At 40.1% G+C, this 18,146-nt stretch overlaps 1 protein-coding gene across 1 annotated transcript in view; it reads right to left on the minus strand.

The window, feature by feature from the left end:
• Positions 1–17,916, minus strand: part of mydgf (myeloid-derived growth factor) — a 44,221-nt gene extending 26,305 nt beyond the window's left edge. The window contains exons 1-3 of the mRNA XM_020526507.2: positions 17,617–17,916; positions 6,224–6,274; positions 220–281 (exon numbers count right to left, since the gene is read on the minus strand). Coding sequence (XP_020382096.2) covers positions 220–281; positions 6,224–6,274; positions 17,617–17,913 — 410 coding nt within the window. The 5' untranslated portion in view covers positions 17,914–17,916. The remainder of the gene's footprint in view (positions 1–219; positions 282–6,223; positions 6,275–17,616) is intronic.
• Between the last annotated feature and the right edge of the window lie 230 nt (positions 17,917–18,146).

Raw genomic sequence — 18,146 nt, forward strand, 5'->3', positions numbered from 1 at the left:
CAGCCTTCCTGCTCCTATGATGCTGCTTGGCCTGCTGTGTTCATCCAGCTCTACACCTTGTTATTGCACTGAAATGTATTCAGTATTTTTCTAAGATGAACAACTTACTCGAAAAAGCTTCACTGAAGTTACTAAATTCACATTAAATAGGTTTAAATGATACCTATTTCATGTAACAATGCTTATTCAAAGCACCATCATAAATCCTGATTCACTTACCGCCAGACGGAGCAAGAGAATAGCTTGTTGTCCTCACTGATGCCTACGCTCATATGCCATCGCTGCAGGGAGAAAGCAATTATGCTTCATCAAACAAAGACATTTACAACAGAAAATCTTCATTATTTCTGTGCTATAGTCAGTTAATTTACAGTAATCATAGCAGCTGCATGCTTGAAAACTGAAGGTGCAGTCTTCTAAAGTGTGGCTAATAAAAAGCTGATTAAAAACAAATTTCTGCTGGTGAGATGTTAAATCAGGCAAAATAACACTGGAATATTAATTCAAGTCTTATTAAAAGGAGATTAAACAATAAGCAAATATCAACACATTCAAGCCTTCCAAACTAAGATTTCCAATCCAAACACAAAGCATTTCAAATTTCTTTGAGGAAGTATGAGCTGTTGGACATGAACTGCATGCTGGTTTTCAGGTTTCATGGGTGGAAAGATGAATTAGTGAGAAGTAGTATCCAAATTCAGTTAGCATCAGTAAAAAAAACAGATATCAGGTGTGTACCCAACATAACGGAATGTTGGTACGCGTTCACAAACGACCAGTAAGTTCCAATGTGTCCATCATAAAAAGGAGATTTTTCATGGTAACTACAATTTAAAGCTTCACAGCATTCTAGTTTACTTGTGCCAACAGTGCAAGTCATAATTACTGTTGAATCTGGATTCCTGCTTCTGTTGCCTATTCAGGGGCTTCCTTACATAAAACTAAAAATATGGAAATTCATTAAGGTCAAGTAAACTAAGCGGTGCTGCATCCATGGCAAGACTGCCTGTCAACACTCAGACTGGGCTTACAAGTGAAGAACATTTACCGAGATGAAGCACAGAAGTTTGTTTCCCCTTTAGAAACACTGGGCAGAAATTTGTTTTATGGAGACTACATATGGTATCAGGCCTAAGGTGCTTCTACTCGTGGGACAGTTCAGGTTATCTCACATGATTACAATTTTCTCAGCTCATTGCATATGCGCGTGAGCAGACTGTCAAATCTTATGGAAAGATAGGAAATTCTGAAATTAGCTGGGACTTTCTGGGCTCCAATTTCCAGATGCCAAATTTCTGGCCAGGAAACTGGACCATTACAACCTAGCTAAAAAAAATTCAAAATTCAATGAATGCCAATAAAAGGAACATAAAATCCAGATGTTAGAAACCAAGTATTCCCTTCAAAGCAGGAATACTTAGCTGACTGCCCATTTATGGTAGTCAGAAGTCATTTGCCCTCAAATCTAGCTGCTTTGGATATTCTCTTCAACATAAACAGAAGTTGCTGGAAAAGCTCAGCAGGTCTGGCAGCATCTATGAAGAAAAAATCAGATTTAAGTTTTGGGTCTGGTGACTCTTCCTCAGAACTATTGGTAGCTAGGAAAACGTTGGCTTATATGCAGAAGATAGGGAAGAGGGTGGGGTAGGGAGTAAACGATAAGATAAAGGATAGAGCCCAGAGAGAGAAGTGCAGTTGTACAAACAGTTGACAATAATCTGGCTGGGAGGGTGAATAGCTGTTAATGGGGACTATTAGTGACTAACAATGGGTAGTGTGTAATAACAGACTATGTGAATAACAAGGCCTGGTGTGTCGGGTAGGGGGTCTAGGATGTGGGAGAGTTTAGGCACTAAAATTATTGAACTCTATATCGAGTCCAGAGGGCTGCAGGGTCCCCAAGTGGAAAATGGAAGTGTTGTTCCTCCAGCTTGCGCTAAGCTTTGCTGGAACACTGCAGCAAGCCTAAGATAGAGATGTTGCCCAGGGAACAGGATGGTGTGTAAACGTGGCAGGCAACTGGATGCTCAGAGTCTTCTTTACAAGCAGAACGTAGATGTTCTGCAAAGTAGCCACCCAATCAACGCTTAGTTTCCCCAATGTACAGGCGATCACATTGTGAGCAGAGAGTGCAGTAGACTAGATTCTGGGAAATGCAAGTGAAGTGTTGCTTCAGCTAGAAAGTATGTTTGGGCCCTGGGATACTGGGGATGGAGGAGGTAAACGGGCAGGCGTTACACCTTTGCAGGTTGCAGGGGAAGGTGCTGTGGGGGGTGTGTTAGGAGTGAAGGAAGAGTGGACCAGGGTGTCCGCCTTCAACAGGGACCGTTTGCGAAGGGGAATATGGACACATTCCGCTTGGGGAACTTCTGGACTCAATATCATGTCCTAGCCCTAGCCCTCTACCCCACACACCAGGCCTTGTTATCACATAGTCTGCCATTACACGCTACCGATTGTTTGTCACAAACAGTCCCCATTAACAGCTATTCGTCCTCCTAGCCAGATCATTATCAATTCCTTTGTCCATCCAGCTGCACTTCTCTCTCTTTGGGCTCTATTCTTTATCCTATCGTTTACTCCCTACCCCATCCTCCTCCCTATTTTCTGCATACAAACCAACGTTTTCCAAGCAACCATCAGTTCTGAAAAAGGATCACCAGACCCAAAACGTTAACTCTGAATTTTTTCTTCACAGATGCTGCCAGACCTGCTGAGCTTTTCCAACAACTTATGTTTATGTTGCTGATTTACAGCATCTGCAGTTCTTTCCATGTTAATTCTCTTGAACATGTTTCCTAGATCCTTCAGCAGCATCAGCTTCACTTTCATCATCATTTCCATCAGACTCCCTTCCTCCTCATTTGAGGAAACATATGACTGGTCCATCTTCTCTTTTCCCAAGTAGCCACCATTGTCAAGCTAAGTCGTGCACAGCACAGAAAACAATCACTAACCTAGAGACATAGTTCACCATAGTTCACAGTTCACTGGAATGCTCTTCCTCAAATGGTGCAGGCAACAGAACCGCATCTTCAGTAAACTATCTGCACGCCCAGTAATGGCTTTAGTGGAATTAGTGGCCAGCATTGTACCATTATTCAGCACCAGTCTAGGGATTACATACTGAGGTCGTTGGCCATAATTTTTAGGTATACCACTTGTCCCTGTCAAGCCAACAGTGGCGATTAGAGGAAGGAAGGAAGGAAGGAATGTTTGAAGCACCTGAGAGCTGTGTAACTAAGTTGAGCATTGTAATGGTTTAATGATAGCAGGCACAGACCTGGATGAACACTGCCTGTAGTCACAAACAAGCTGAACATTGAAAGAGTGAACTCCGTTCCTGCTCAGGAATCTGGCTGGATGAATGCTGGGAGATCCGAGTGTCAAACACATGCAGTCAATGCCCGCTTGGACTGGAAGAAATCCAGTGATGGAGGCAAATCAGACAGTTCAGCTCTCAGAGTCCCTGGTGAACTGTTAAACAGGTGAGTTTCCTAAGGTGCCCTGTGAACTCAAAAACGTATTTTTAAGTGGCTAATTGGGTGATGCTACTCAAGTCCCCAGTTGCAATTTGAAAGAAGCCTATGGTGAGGAAGCTTAATCCTTTGGTGATCTTCAGCATTACAGGCATAGCAGTTCCTCCCAAGTTCAAAGCTACAGAAGTCTCTTTAGGAGGTGGCAAATGTAGATGGCAGCATTCCAATTCACCTCTGGCATTGCTGTTCACTCATCTGTAAATAGCCGCAAAATCTTTGGTAGACTCTCTTACACCACACTGAAGAGTTTGGTTGCCACCGTCAGGTTATGCTTATTCCTTCACAGTTGGAGCCCTGAATTTACAGTCTTTGCTGTTGTTATCACAGGACATTTGTTCACTACTTCTCCTCAAGCACAACAAAGCCTACATACCTGCAGAAGCCATGGCAGCAGTGAGTCTCCAGATGGGAGGGAAAGGGATGGGCGGTGTGGTGGTTGTGGAATACCTGCCAAGTTAGTGCTCACCGGGCAGGTACAAGGCAAATAGGCAATGATTTTGGAGTGAGCAGGAGTGTGGAAGGCACAAGGCTCCTGCTCAGGCAACAGCCCATGAAAGAGGAAGTCAAGATCACAGACTAGCTGACAAGAGTGTGTGTGAGTGAGTAGGTGGGAATATGTAGTCACATGTGGGAGAGTCAGTATGCAAACCCAGATACCAAGAGTGAGGCAAACACACATCCACCCATGCCCTCCACCCTCCCACAAAACTATTCACAAAGCAGGCTGGAAGAACAGGATCAGTCTGAAGGCCACCTGCTTCTGATTCCTACTTTCATATAAAAGCAACTGAGCCAGCTTGGAATGTGTACCGGCAGAAGTGAATCAAAATCAATGTTAGTTAAACCTAACTCTTCACCTTAGCCCCGCTCATCCCCTTCACTTTTATCAGGGCTTGGGACTGTCTCTCTGTAGCTTTGCTTCTTACCCAAAAAGACAAAAACATTGTTTTATTAGTCAGCTCAGCTGCTTGGCACTTTTTTATTGGCCATTACTATTCACAACGTAATTACATAAATTGTCGGTTAGTTGCTTTTGATTTTCCTTCCGAAATTCATGTTTATTGCTGGGCCAGATCCAATCTTTCTGAAATGCCCTCACCATTAGCCCCCAGAGAGAAAAACAGAAATTTTACACCCCATGGAAAATAGTTAGACAAGTCTGACTTAGCAGGTCAAGGGCAACAGACTCATTGGGGCGCCATCATTTGCAAATTCCCCTCAAAGTCACAAGTCACTTGGAATCGCATTCTTCAATGTTATGTTAAAATCCTGCAAACACCCTAGCTTTTCAGATTGGGGGCGTGTGACCAGCAGTATGCCACAAGGATCGGTGCTGGGTCCACTGCTTTTTGTCATTTATATAAATGATTTGGATGTGAACATAGGAGGTATGGTTAGTAAGTTTGGAGGTGTAGTGGACAGCCAAGAAGGTTACTTCAGAGTAAAACGGGACCTTGATCAGATGGGCTAATGGACCCAGGAATGGCAGATGGAGTTTAATTTACATAAATGTGAGGTGCTACATTTTGAAATTACAAATCTTAATCGCAAGATCTTGGGGAGTGTTGCTGAACAGAGACACCTTGGAATGCAGGTTCATAGGTCATTGAAAGTAGAGTCACAGGTAGACAGGATAGTGAAGGCGGCTTTTGGTATGACTGCCTTTACTGGTAGTGCATTGAGCATAAGAGTTGGGAGGTCATGATGCAGCTGTACAGAGCATTGGTTAGGCAACTTTTGGAACATTATGTGCAATTCTGGTCTCCCTGCTATAGGAAGGACGTTGCAAATCTGGAAAGGGTTCAGAAAAGATTTACAAGAATGTTGCCAGGCTTGGAGGGTTTGAGCTATAGGGAGTGGCTGAATATGCTGGGGCTATTTTCCCTACAGCATCGGAGGTTGAGGGGTGACCTTACAGAAGTTTTAATATCGTGAGGGGCATAGAAAGGGTGAATAATCAAGTTTTCTTCCCCAGGGTAGTGCAGTCCAAAACTAGAGGGCATAGGTTTGAACTGAGTGGTGTAAGATTTAAAAGGGATCTAAGGGGCAATTTTTTCACGCAGAGGGTGGTGCATGTATGGAATGAGCTGCCAGAGAAAGTGGTGGAGACTGGTACAATTACAATACTTAAAAGGCATCTGGTTGAGTATATGATTAGGAAGGGTATAGAGGGGTATGGGCCAAATGCTGGCAAATGGACTAGATTAATTTAGGCTATCTGGTCAGCATGGACAAGTTGGACCGAAGGGTCTGTTTCTATACTGTACAGCTCTATGATTCTATGACTTCAACAGCACTGTGGGTATACTTGCAGCACATAGGCTGCATTGGTTCAAGAAGACAGATCTTTAAGCACATCAATTGTAGGATAGCTGCATCACATCTTGGATTTGATCCAATTTGTAAATCATGTACAATGAGCCATATAGCTATGGCCAATTTAGCATAACCATTGGCAGCAGGTTATCACAAAGCAGAAACCCTGCTTTCCACTTGCAAAAATGTTGTGATTAAAGGAATATGTATTGAACTCCATTTTCTGCAATTATAAATGCAAGACAGTTGTCAGCTTACAACGCTGAATAGTATCTGTACAACTGCCAGGTTTAAGAATTTTTGAATATTTTAAATAGTTTCAGTCCAAACATAAGCATTAATTAATTACACACTTGTTCACCACTCACCTCATTGGTTCCTCCTTGAGATGCATATGTGAATGTGCATACGTGTTCACCCTAAAAGGAAACAAAATGTAAATTTTCTTAATGAAGTATTTTAATCTAAAATTATACTTACTACTTGTAATTCACAATTTCAGTTTAGATCATTTTCTTTTAGTTGAACAGAAAAGCCTTTTCAGGCCGTCTTCAAAGCTGAAATGCAAATCAGTACGAATGGTGAGTAAAAGTTTCACCCTCTCATTATGCAAATTAAAAAGGTAAAGCACATTTTAAAACTATGCATAGTAAACCGAATATTGTTTCTTCAGTTTTTTTAAATCCATAAATCAAAAACAACAAACAAGTTCTGACACAGAAATTCAAAGCAAATTTTCATGGAATATGTGAAATGTCACCTTGGACTAATCAGGTGGTCACTTTGTTGCAAGAACTGGCAGCTAACCTTGTGCCAACTTTTTGACATGCCATGATTAAGTCACAAGTGACCAGAAGCATCATGCACAAACAAAAACTAAGTTGCTGGAAAAGCTCAGCAGGTCTGGCAGCATCTGTGAAGGGAAATACAGAGTTAACGTTTCGGGTCCAGTGATCCTTCCTCAGAACAAGGATCATGTAGCCTTGCTTTTATGATCTGCATTCATAGGAAAACGCAAGACCAAGTGCATTTTTGTCCACCTGATTAATATTTTGGAGCTGTACTCATTCAGCCAAGTTGGGAGCATTCCATCACATTTCTGACTTGCCCTGTCATTGGGGGATAGGCTTTGGGAAGTCAGTTGGTGAGTTACTTTGCTGCAGGATTCCTTGTCTCTGACCTGCTGTTATGGTTACAGGGTTTATATGGCTACTGTAGTTCAGTTTCAGGTCAATGGATGTTAATAGGGGAATATAGTGATTTTAAAGCCACTGAATGCCAAGGGGGCAATGGTTTAGTTTTCTCCATTGGACACTGGTGTTGCTTGGCACTTGTGTGATGCAAGTAAAAATCTGGAAATGCAAGTCTAATGATGATCATCAATGTCAACTGTCATAAAAAAAAATCTAGTTCACTCCTGACCTTTCTGGAAAGAGACTAATTTATTTAGTCTGGCCTACATCTGATTCCAGGCCCACAGCAATGTGTTTGACTCTTGGCTGCCCTCTGAAATGGCCTAGAAAGCTGAATGAAGAGAAATGTAATGGCTTCTAATTTTACACTTGTTCTATACACTCTGGAAACAGCTTCAAGCTTGGTGAGAAGAGCAGAAAAAAAAAACGGAGACAAAAGAAACTTGATGACAGTCTTCATGCCTTTTTCTAAAGCAGGCAGATCTTAAACAACTAGTTAAGTTTTTTTAGTGATAAAGGGTATTTGAAAAATAGCAATTCAGAGAGCACATCATCTCTTAGGTGCACATAAGAGGGTATGTTATCTCACTGTGCATAATTCTTTAAAGCTGCACAATTTGTGTTGCGACGGGTAACTGCTCATCATTCCACAAGAGTTGAAACGGTTTACATGCTAGCATATCTGACTATTTGTTAGAAGCATGTCATATAAGACTCGTTCTAAATTATATTAATGCAGAACTTTGAAATTTACAAGTTGTCCTGCATCAAAATCACATTTTTAATTCCAACACAATGCAATGGGGACAAGTGAACATAAACGTGGAAATGTTATGGTTTTGTTTTGTTAATGAATATATTTTATTAATTTAAGGATGTCTGAACTCTAAGTGCTTGTTGTACACAACAAAAAAAAACTCCACGTAACAATTACCTGAAATCAGTCACACCAGGAACTTTAGAAGGAAGCTTTTGTGGGGCAGTTGCAGTGTCCCTATTTCTAGACCTCCAATCAAGGTTCAAATCCCACCTGCTCTCTGTGGTGTGTAATAACCTCTATGAACGGACCGATTAGAAAATAAATACAAAGGAGGTTTTTCTTCAATGACAAAAGTGACATTGATTTAAAGTCCAACCTCTGTCTCTGTAAAGCTCTGACATAAAATCAGCTTGGCTATTCACAGTCCATTTGATGATCAATAAAGGCATTCATCTAGCAAATCAGTACTGTTAATAATAAATTGGTGCAAGAAGGAAATACAAATTTTTGAGAATATCAGCTTAAATGTTGGCTGCTAAAGGATTTTACGAGAGAATGACGAAGTTATAAATACAAAACTTCCCAAAAGTCCAAGTGATAGATAGATAAAGCCAAAAAAGGCTAAAAGCGTGCAAGTTAAATGGGTGCATAAAGCTCACAAGTAACAAGAGTTTATGAAAAAGATATATTTCAAGTTTGTACACATCAAAAACAAAGAATATTTAATCCAAAGAATACACATAGCAGAGCACAAAATAATTTACATTTTAAGGCTCTCTTCTTGAGATTTTCTCTTTCGGTTTTCACAGACTCCTTTTCCACTCACACTTCCTGATTTATTAGATGATGTAGTGTCAGTATCAATACCTTATTTATTTGTGTTGACATAGACTCACACAGAAGCACAATTAAATGAATTCATCAATAAGCTCAACAAACTATCAATCCTTCATTAAACCTTTAGCCACAACAGTGTTTAAACTGACATAAGACAACAGACACAAGTTAACAGAAGATTGTTTTTAAAAACAGCTGACGTACACTTCTATGCATAATAAAAGCTATTTATTTTCAATGCATATACACAAAGCTAGAACATTTTAATCAGTCAGTTACAACCCATTTTGCTGTATCTCAATCTCAGAGTCTCATTTAACAATTGGCTGTACTTATTACAAATGGAAAACGCTACCTTTTCCTCATACAGTAGCTCCTGAACTTATGCACCAGAAATTCTACATTAATTTGTAAGGAATTCATTGGTTTCAACTTTTTATGGCACCCATTGGCCCAGTATTTGTTAACAGGTTTAAGACTGCTTTCACTCCTTTGCAGCCTCGCTCCTCCCCCGTACCATTTGCAGCTTCCTATTCAGGAAGCAGCCTATGTTTAGAGGAAGAACACCTCAGAGATTCCCTCCATTCGACTTATTGGGGAGTAAGTTCTGAATTTTCAGGGCATTTGGTTGCTTCAGGAGGCAAATTTGCCTATCATGCCCATGTATTTTGAGCCTGAGCCAACATCACTATTCGTCACCAAATATGAAGAACGAGAACAATAATTGATTGGAGATTTGACATTCAGAAATCATTTCTATTTGAGCATAGGTGTTGCAAAAAAAGCATAAGACCTCAGAGCAGGAAGAGGCAATTCAACGCCTCAAGCCTGCTCCTTAATATGATCATGGCTGATCTCATCATGGCCGATCTCATCACGGCCTCGTCTGCCCTTGCCTGCCACTTCCCAAAACCCTTTAACCTATTACTAATTAATCATCTGTCTATCTCCTCTTTTAACTTATTCAATGTCCCAGCAGCCACCGAACTCCGAGATAGTGAATACCACAGATTCATGATTCTGAGAAAATAACAGGTCGTCCCCGGATTCCGTTCTCGAGTCCATTCATAATTTGATTTATTTGCACGTCGGAACATAATGCAGGATAACATGAAATAGCTGTCCATAAGTACGGGAGAATCGTACCTATGTCAGATCTTTAGAATTAATATCAATGCACCCCTGTATAGTATCAGTTCAAAAGTACAAGCTTTCCAAAATAAGGGGGACACCCTATAATGCCTCATCTGTTTTAAATCTGCCACCCCTTAGACTAAAACTATGCCCTCTTATTTTAGGTTACCACATATAAAGAAACATCCTCTACCTACTTTGTCAATCTTCTTTCGCATCTTACATATCTCAATTAGATCACCTCTCATTCTTCTAAAGAGGATATAGGCCTAAACTACGCAATCTGTTCTCAAAGAAGATTTTCATTTCTGGAATTAATCCAGCACACCTTCCCTGAACTGCCTCTAAGGCAATTACATCCTTCTTCAAGTAAAAGGGAATGGAAACTGTAAGCAGTACTCCAGATGCAATCTCACCAATGCCTTATACAATTCCAGCAACAATTCTCTACTTCCATACGCCATTCCTTTAGCAATAAATGATTATCTGCTGTATCCGCAAACTAGCTTTCATGCATAAGGACACCCAGATCTCCCTGCACCGAAACATTTTGAAGTTTCTCTCCATTTGGATAAATTTCATAGCTTACAGCAACTGCACATTCCTTCAAGTGCAAAACCACAAACATGTTAGTCAACTGTGATCTTGGCTTGTTGTCACATTACATATAATCCCACTATACTGTGCTGTATCTGTAAAATCTTCCTTACTGTCCTGTTTTGACACAAACACCTTGATAACAAGTTATGATCTCTCTACTTTAATTAGTTTGTACAGTTTTGGATTATTTATTACTTTGGTTAGACCCTCTGCACGTGACTCATACCTATCATGTTAGTCCACCATCTTATTTTTAATTTTTTGTAATTATCTCTCTGTCTCAATTAATCAGGTTATAGGGCATCGCTTCAATTGCTTTTCAGCTGTTGACACTTTACTCACACCATCTGACACTTTTGATCACCTGCAGGCTTATTATTCAGCCTGTTGACACTCCACTCACACCATTTGTACGATCTTCTGATCTCTCTGCCTATAAATTCTGTGCCTGTGTGTTCCTCTTCACTCCACCTTATGAAGGACCAGTGCTCCGAAAGCTTGTGATTTCAAATAAACCTGCTGGATGACAGCCTGGTGTCATGTGACTTCAGACCTTGTCCACCCCAGTCCAACACTGGCACCTCCACATCATAATAAACTCAGACATTGAAATACAAAAACTAACTGATATTTCAGGGCACTGCTTCTAACAGAGCTAGGGATATGGATTTGTGACTAGAACCAACTGGAAAGAACATTCATTTCTCAAAGGAAAAGTGCCAAATGATTATAAAGGAACACCAAGAACACAAAGGACAATTGAAATACTCATTATTGTTGAGGATAGAAGACATTAATTAGACAACCATGGTCACAGGTTAAAATACCCAAGGACTTCAAGCTTTATATTGCCTTCATACTGGACACTATTCCTTTTTATAACTTTGTACTTGTGTCTATGCTTGACTTTATGTCTTAATTTTTAATTATCTATTAGATAATAAAAATTGCTCGTTCATTCATGAGAATCTAGCAATTGGCTCAACAATACAGTAGACATTGGGTAAATACACTTTTATTAGAAAAAGGTATAGCCTTGTGCTAACTGGAACACATTTTTGTTTCAACCAAGTGAGGAGGTTGAAAAGAGGACAGCTCTTACATCCCTCTTCACCGGGTCATAACAATATTCAGACTACAGAAGTTGCAGTCAGCTTCAGAAAGTTAATTACAGAAAATGTTGATAGCTTCACCAGCACTACTACTTTGACATTAGATAAAAATGGGGAAGCCTACCCCAATATTTCATAGCCTGTCAATTTTTCTTTATAAGTAAACATGATTAAGACTGACAAACACAATTATTTTCATTCAGCACCTAGTGCAATTTGTAACATGACAAGAGTATCCAAGCTGACAAATGCAATCTTCACTTAGAAATTAGATGCTTTAGAATTACACAGCTCAGCAGTGTATCCATCAAACTGCTCCAACACAATGACAAAGTTAGCAGAGGAACTTTACTCTGTATCTAACCCCTTGTTGTCCCTGCCTGGGATGGAGACAGTGTAAAGAGCGCTTTATTTTCAGTTTAAGAGAGTTGAGAGTTCTTTATTTTCTGTTTAAAACACTGGATGGATAAACAGTGTCAAATAGGGTCAGAAAGAGTGTTATGTAAAAGTGAAACATGGTTTGTAATCACCACCTCCTGGCCAAATTGACAATAACTGCAAAAATCTGGGAGTGAGTAAATCAGAAACAGAAAAATCATTAAATAATTCACATCTTGCCGCAAAATTTTCTGTTTAATATTCCACAAGTTCAAAGTAAATGATTTTTATAACTCAACCTTACATAGAATGAAATTAATGTCAAAAATGTCATTTAAATGTGTTGCAACTGCTCAAATTTCATGATTCTGTGAAGTGGTTTCCTTTCCTTCCATACATGTGAAATCCCATGTCGACAATGACTTGGTCCTTCTATCGGTTAAATGCTTTCAGAGTTAACTTCTTATTGTATATTTCAGCAAGGTATAAGCCTGTATTAATCTTCCCTAATGTTGTCAATCATGCAAAGATGAAAAGTTTGCTTTTATTTTAAATCTCACTTTAAGTTTAAAAAAAAGCTTTTAAGGAGAAATCAGATACTAAAGTTTATGAACCAACAACCAATTTTATCTAGTGATTTTTAAATGTCCCAGCAGGGAGTCCAGTATCCAGTTTTGAAGTAAAGTTCTGTTTATGAGACTGTGTTTTCTTGCACACTGCTCAAGTGCAGAAGGTGTATAGATACTCACTAGGCAGTCTTAGTAATTTATTTCTGAAGAAAGGACGAAAGAATCTTGAGACATCTACACTCCTTAAAATTTAGCAAAGTGTCCAGAAAACTTTGGAAGTGATCTCATTTGTGAAGCCTTTAAATCTTATTTTATTAGAAACAAAATCAAAACAGATCAACTGACGAAAGAAAGAATCCTGAAAGGCTATCAAAAAATGTTTTAAGTTAGTAACTAGTTAATTCTTTGAACTGGGTAGACAGGAATCATTTTAAAATAAACTGAGTCGATCTAGTTTAATTCTGTTCCTTCTTTATCTGAATGAAGTTACCTGAAATCTCAACCACCACACTACCTTAGAAATTCATTTACTTGTGAATTCATCTTTTTTCCACGTGGAGTTTTTAAAAAATGATTTAAAAGACTACCTAGCTCAAAATGCAAAATGAATCAAATTTAACTGCCACTGCGCCATGCAAAACTTTTACAATGGATTTACTTAGAGAAGACTACCTGTCATCCAAATATAGCTAATTTAGTTGCTTTCAAAGCACGTAATAAGAAGTGCTTAGATTATTAGTATTAATAGTCCAGATCTGGAGAAAATTTCAGAAAAGAATCACTCATAGCACTTAATCAAATAACTTCAAGGATGTTGCAGTAAATCTACATATGAAGTACTTGTCTGGGCAAAATTAATTTTAAAAATCAACAAATAGAGCATTTGAGAGTGAAAAATCTTTACTAGGGTGCAGTACCTAGGAGGCAAGAGAAAATGAGGCAGAAGTCAAATTGACTAAACTAAATTAATGCTACCCAGCTTCAGTGACTTTACTTAAATTTCAAATCTATTAAGGAAAACATCTCAGACTGGCAATTTCTGGTTACTAAAATACAACAAGGATATTTTTCAGAACCACAAGACTACTTCTTAACAGGTCCTGGACTACTGCCAGCCAGATTTTCATGCTGTGTAGATGAATAACTGTCAATGTTCACCATCATTACTCTATTAAAACTACTAGCACACAGTCCATACATGCAGAGGAAGTGGAAAACAAGATGCTGCTGTCATTAGACTTTGCTCTTCCATAAAAGGTATTGTAGAAGTTCCTATGGATTGCAATCACTTTCATGTTGGTCAGTGTCAAACTCAGGAATGTGATGCGAAACACTCCATTTGCCTGGATGGATACACCTTCTAGAATAGTCAAGCAAGTCAACACCATGCAGACCAAAACAGTCTTAGTTTGCAGCCAATGGCCATTCAACATTCATTCCCTTCAGTACAGTAACAGTAGTGTTCACCATCTACAAGATGTCCTGACATAATTCACTAAGACTCCTTCAATAGCACCTTCCAAGACCCTCAACTTGTAACGCCTATAAGGACGAGGGCAGTAGATACATAGGAACACTTCCACCTGCAAGACCTCCAAATCTAACACAATGTTGACTTGGAACTAAACCTGCCATTCCTTCATTGTTGCTGGGTTAAAACCCTGGAGTTCCCTTCCTAATAGCATCATGGGTGTCCCTACAATCTAAACACTGCAGTAATTCAACGAGGATGCTCACCACTAAGGTATACAAAGCATACTGCTGGCCAATAAATATTGGTCTAAGCAGTGACAACTACATCTCGTAAAAATAATAAAAACCTTGCAAAAGTAACACCTGGTTGAATAACATGTAACTGGACAATTAACTAATTTCATCAGCACAGTTAGACATCTTCGTGGCCCTGAGAAGCCAATTTATATTTTGGGATGTCAAATTTCTCCACAGTAATAAAAGAAACATGTTTTAAAACAAGTCTGTTCATCTTGTCTTTAACTTCTGTTTTAATGCAATCACATTTCATTATATTGCAATTTCAATCATAAGTTCTTTCCAATTCATGGTGTACGAAAACTTCAATTTGATTGGTTCCTGCTGACAATTGCTGCAGTACACCAAGATATCACCTTGGCTTACCATTTGATTTAAATTGTCAGGAAAGCAGATACTGCTCCTACAAAATCCAGCAAAATAACTTTCTATGACTGCACACTACAAAGAATGCAAACACTGATGTTTCAATAAGAATGATAATCATCGGTCGGACTGAGAAGACATGGATTTCCCCAATTGTTGATCTTTACTCAATGATCAAAAATGCTTTAAATATCAAAGCAAAGATATCAATTATTCTACTTCAAACATTATTTTTAGCATCAAAATTTTTAATTATATGTTTTTTTTCCAGCTTTTAAACAGTTGCTAGATTCAGAAGATGTTGGAAATGTACAAAAGGCCTGCCACCATATAAAACTTGTTATGACAAGACTTGATCTGCCCACTAAGATGATAACAGGGCTGACTTATTTCTGCAGATTGATGTTGACACGAACCATTTTCTGGACGTATTCTCGTTTCCCAACATTTGCTTAATAAAAACGGTTACTCCTGTAAAAAAAAACTCCATAGAATAATTGCTGCATAGGAGACCATTTAACCTGTCATATTTATGCAACTCTCTGCAAGAGCAATTCATCAACTCCCACAATCCTAACGTTTCCTTGTAGCATTATTTCTCAAGATAATTATCCAAGTATTTTTGGACGTTTGAATCAATTTCCAACCTCTCTCACACAATGTATTCCAAATCCCAACTACTCACTACATTAAAAATTCTGATGTCACCACTACTTCTGTTTCTGATCACCTTAAACTACTGTCCTGCATTCCCCATTTTTTCAGTTAACTAGAGCAATTTCTCCATCCCACTGTCAGACTCCTCCTTATTTTGATTACCTTCATTAAGTCTCCTCTTAATTCTCTCTTTTCCAAAGAGAACAGTCCAGCATCTCTATCCTAGTCATGCAACTAAAACTCCTCACTCACAGAACTATTCACATGAATCTTTACTCAACTCTAATGTCTTTACGTCCTTCCAAAAGTTTAGGGAACCTAGTAAACACACAACAGGGTGGTAAAAATTTGTAACTCTCTTCCACAAAGATAATTCAAGATCAATTTTAAACTAAAACAAAATTCTAAAGCATAGATATTAAACAATACAGGGCAATCAGGACAAATATTAATGTTAGCTGCAGATTAGTCATGATCTAGGAATGCTGGAACAGGCTTGAGGGGCTGGATTGACTAATCTTTATGTTTACTGGTAAGGTAAACCACAATCTACTTCACCAAAACTCCTTGCAAATCTTCACTTGTCTATGTAAAAGCTCTTCAGTGTCCTGTTAAAGTGATTGGCAAAATTTAATTGCAAATGATCTGCTATACACTGAACACAGATTTGATTGGCGATGTGAAGGTAAACCTTTTTCCTGCAACTCAAAAGTACCCATGCAGCTTCAGCAGCATATTGCTGAATACTCCACAGTTTATTGCTCCTTCTGGGATTAGGGCCAGTGGGATTCCTTCACCAACCACCACAGGAGCAGTGGCAGGAGTAGGGACAAGGAGAAGGAGAGTGAATAAATTGCATTCATCATTTGCTTGTTGTTTTGGCTGTTCCTAGGTGTCAGCCTTGGCTCCACTGGTGGCACTTCTCAACTCAAAAATCAGAAGACTGTATCCTCAAGTCACATTCCAGAACTTCCTTTCTTTCCTTAGGCAACCTGTTAGGACCAAGGATGACTTTCTTCCACTCAGGTACTGTGAGTCCCAAGATTGACTAAATAGTCCAATGCTGGAGCCACACACCCTGCTACAAATGGGACCGGTGATGTTTGATGAGGCAGCTGAATGGAATGCTCTGATTTTTGCGCAGTCTTTCTGCTGTTTGCGCCTGGCTCCACCTGGGCCAAAATACTTCCATCTTTGTGGATACTTTACGTTCAGTTGGGTGGTCTTGGCCAAGAGTTTCCCAGGAGTCATTTGAGTGAGGCTTTGAGAATGTCTTTAAACCATTTCCTCTGCTCACCAGGTGTCAGCTATGCAGATAATGTAGCACATCCAGATGTAGTTGATCAACCATAAGCGTTTGCTCAATGCAGAAGACAGGGATGTACAAGACCATTCAGCCCCAGGCCTGTTCCAAGTTCTAAATCACAGCTAATCATCCACTTCAGTGACATACTCTTCCACTATCCCTGTATCCCTTAATGTCATTAGTGACCGGAAATCTATCAATCTCTGTCTTGAATTTACTTAATGACTGAACTTCCAAAGCCCTCTGGGATACAGAATTCCAAATGTTTGCCATCCCCGAAAGAAGTTCTTCCTTACCTGACTCCCAGTGTCTTTTATTCTGAAACTGTTCTCTAGTTCTAGGCTCCACTGTCAGGAGTAACATCCTTTCTGCATCTAGTCTATCACCAAGAATTTCATGAGTTTCTACAAGATCGACTCTCATTCTTCTAAACACCAACGAATACATGCCCAGTCCCAGTGTGGGAAATTCCTTTGCTGTGTTGGAGAGGCTTGTTCCAACGACTATCTGGTCTTTGGAATATGTGGGCCAATGGAAATATTAAACTGAGGCTCCATCCAGCCTCGCAGGGCAACATAAAAGATCCCCTATATTATTTGGAAGGGGGCAGGGATTATCCCTGGTCTCCTGGACCGTATTTGTCCTTCAATGACCATCAAGACTGATTATCTAATCATTACCGCATTTCTCGGTTTGGGATTCTGCTGTGTGCACATTGGTTTCCACATTTCCTAAATTACCGTCTACTTCAAAACAAAACTTTTATTGGCTCGTAAAGGGCTTGAGCGCACTCGATGGTCATGAAAGGCACTATATAAATGCAAATAATGTGTGTCCAGTCTACGCTGTTCCTCGACACCCAGCAACAAACTGGGAAAGTGGTTTTAAGTGCGGGTGGAGACTCTCAGCTGTTGTTGGGTTCAGGGAATGAAGCTTCAAATGTCATTGTCACGGCCTCCCTGGGACAAGGGCTGACGTGGCGGCTCCAGTCTTAGCCGAAACCCTGACAGTCTGCATTCCGGTATCCCGGAAGCCTCTGGCCCAGTTCCTCAGCCCTTCAATAGCAACGGTTCTCTTACCAGTGTCTCGCTGTGCGAGTGCACCAGGCCACCGGGCCTGACATCGAACTCCCCCGTGCGCGAGAGCTCGGCCGCACCGCTCGAGCCGGCCGCGCAAACCAAAATAACGGCCAGTAGCGCGCGCCCAGCCCGCGCCATTGCACCTCCTGCTCCGGTCAGCGGCCCGCGCCTCACTGCGCAGCCGCCCTGCTGCTGACGGCTATACCCTCGTGCCATCCAGCCATCGGGCAGCCGCTTGGACGCGTTCTCGAAACGGCTGCCCCCAGATAAACAAAAAAATGTAGGTAAGCATGACATTAAGATAGTCATACAGCACGGAAACAGACCCTAGAAAGGAGCAATTTACTGGACTAACTCTAATGAGTCATCTAGACTCGAAAGCTTAGCTTGCTTGTCTCCATGGAAGCTACCTGATCCGCTGTGATCTCCAGCATTTTTTTTGTTTTTGCTTCACGGAAACAGGCCTTTCGGTCCAACAAGTCCATGTTGACCATGTTCCCAAACTAAACTAGTCCCATTTGCCTGCTCTT

This window comes from Rhincodon typus, chromosome 29, assembly GCF_021869965.1.
Source record: "Rhincodon typus isolate 14 chromosome 29, sRhiTyp1.1, whole genome shotgun sequence".
NCBI classification, from domain to species: domain Eukaryota; kingdom Metazoa; phylum Chordata; class Chondrichthyes; order Orectolobiformes; family Rhincodontidae; genus Rhincodon; species Rhincodon typus.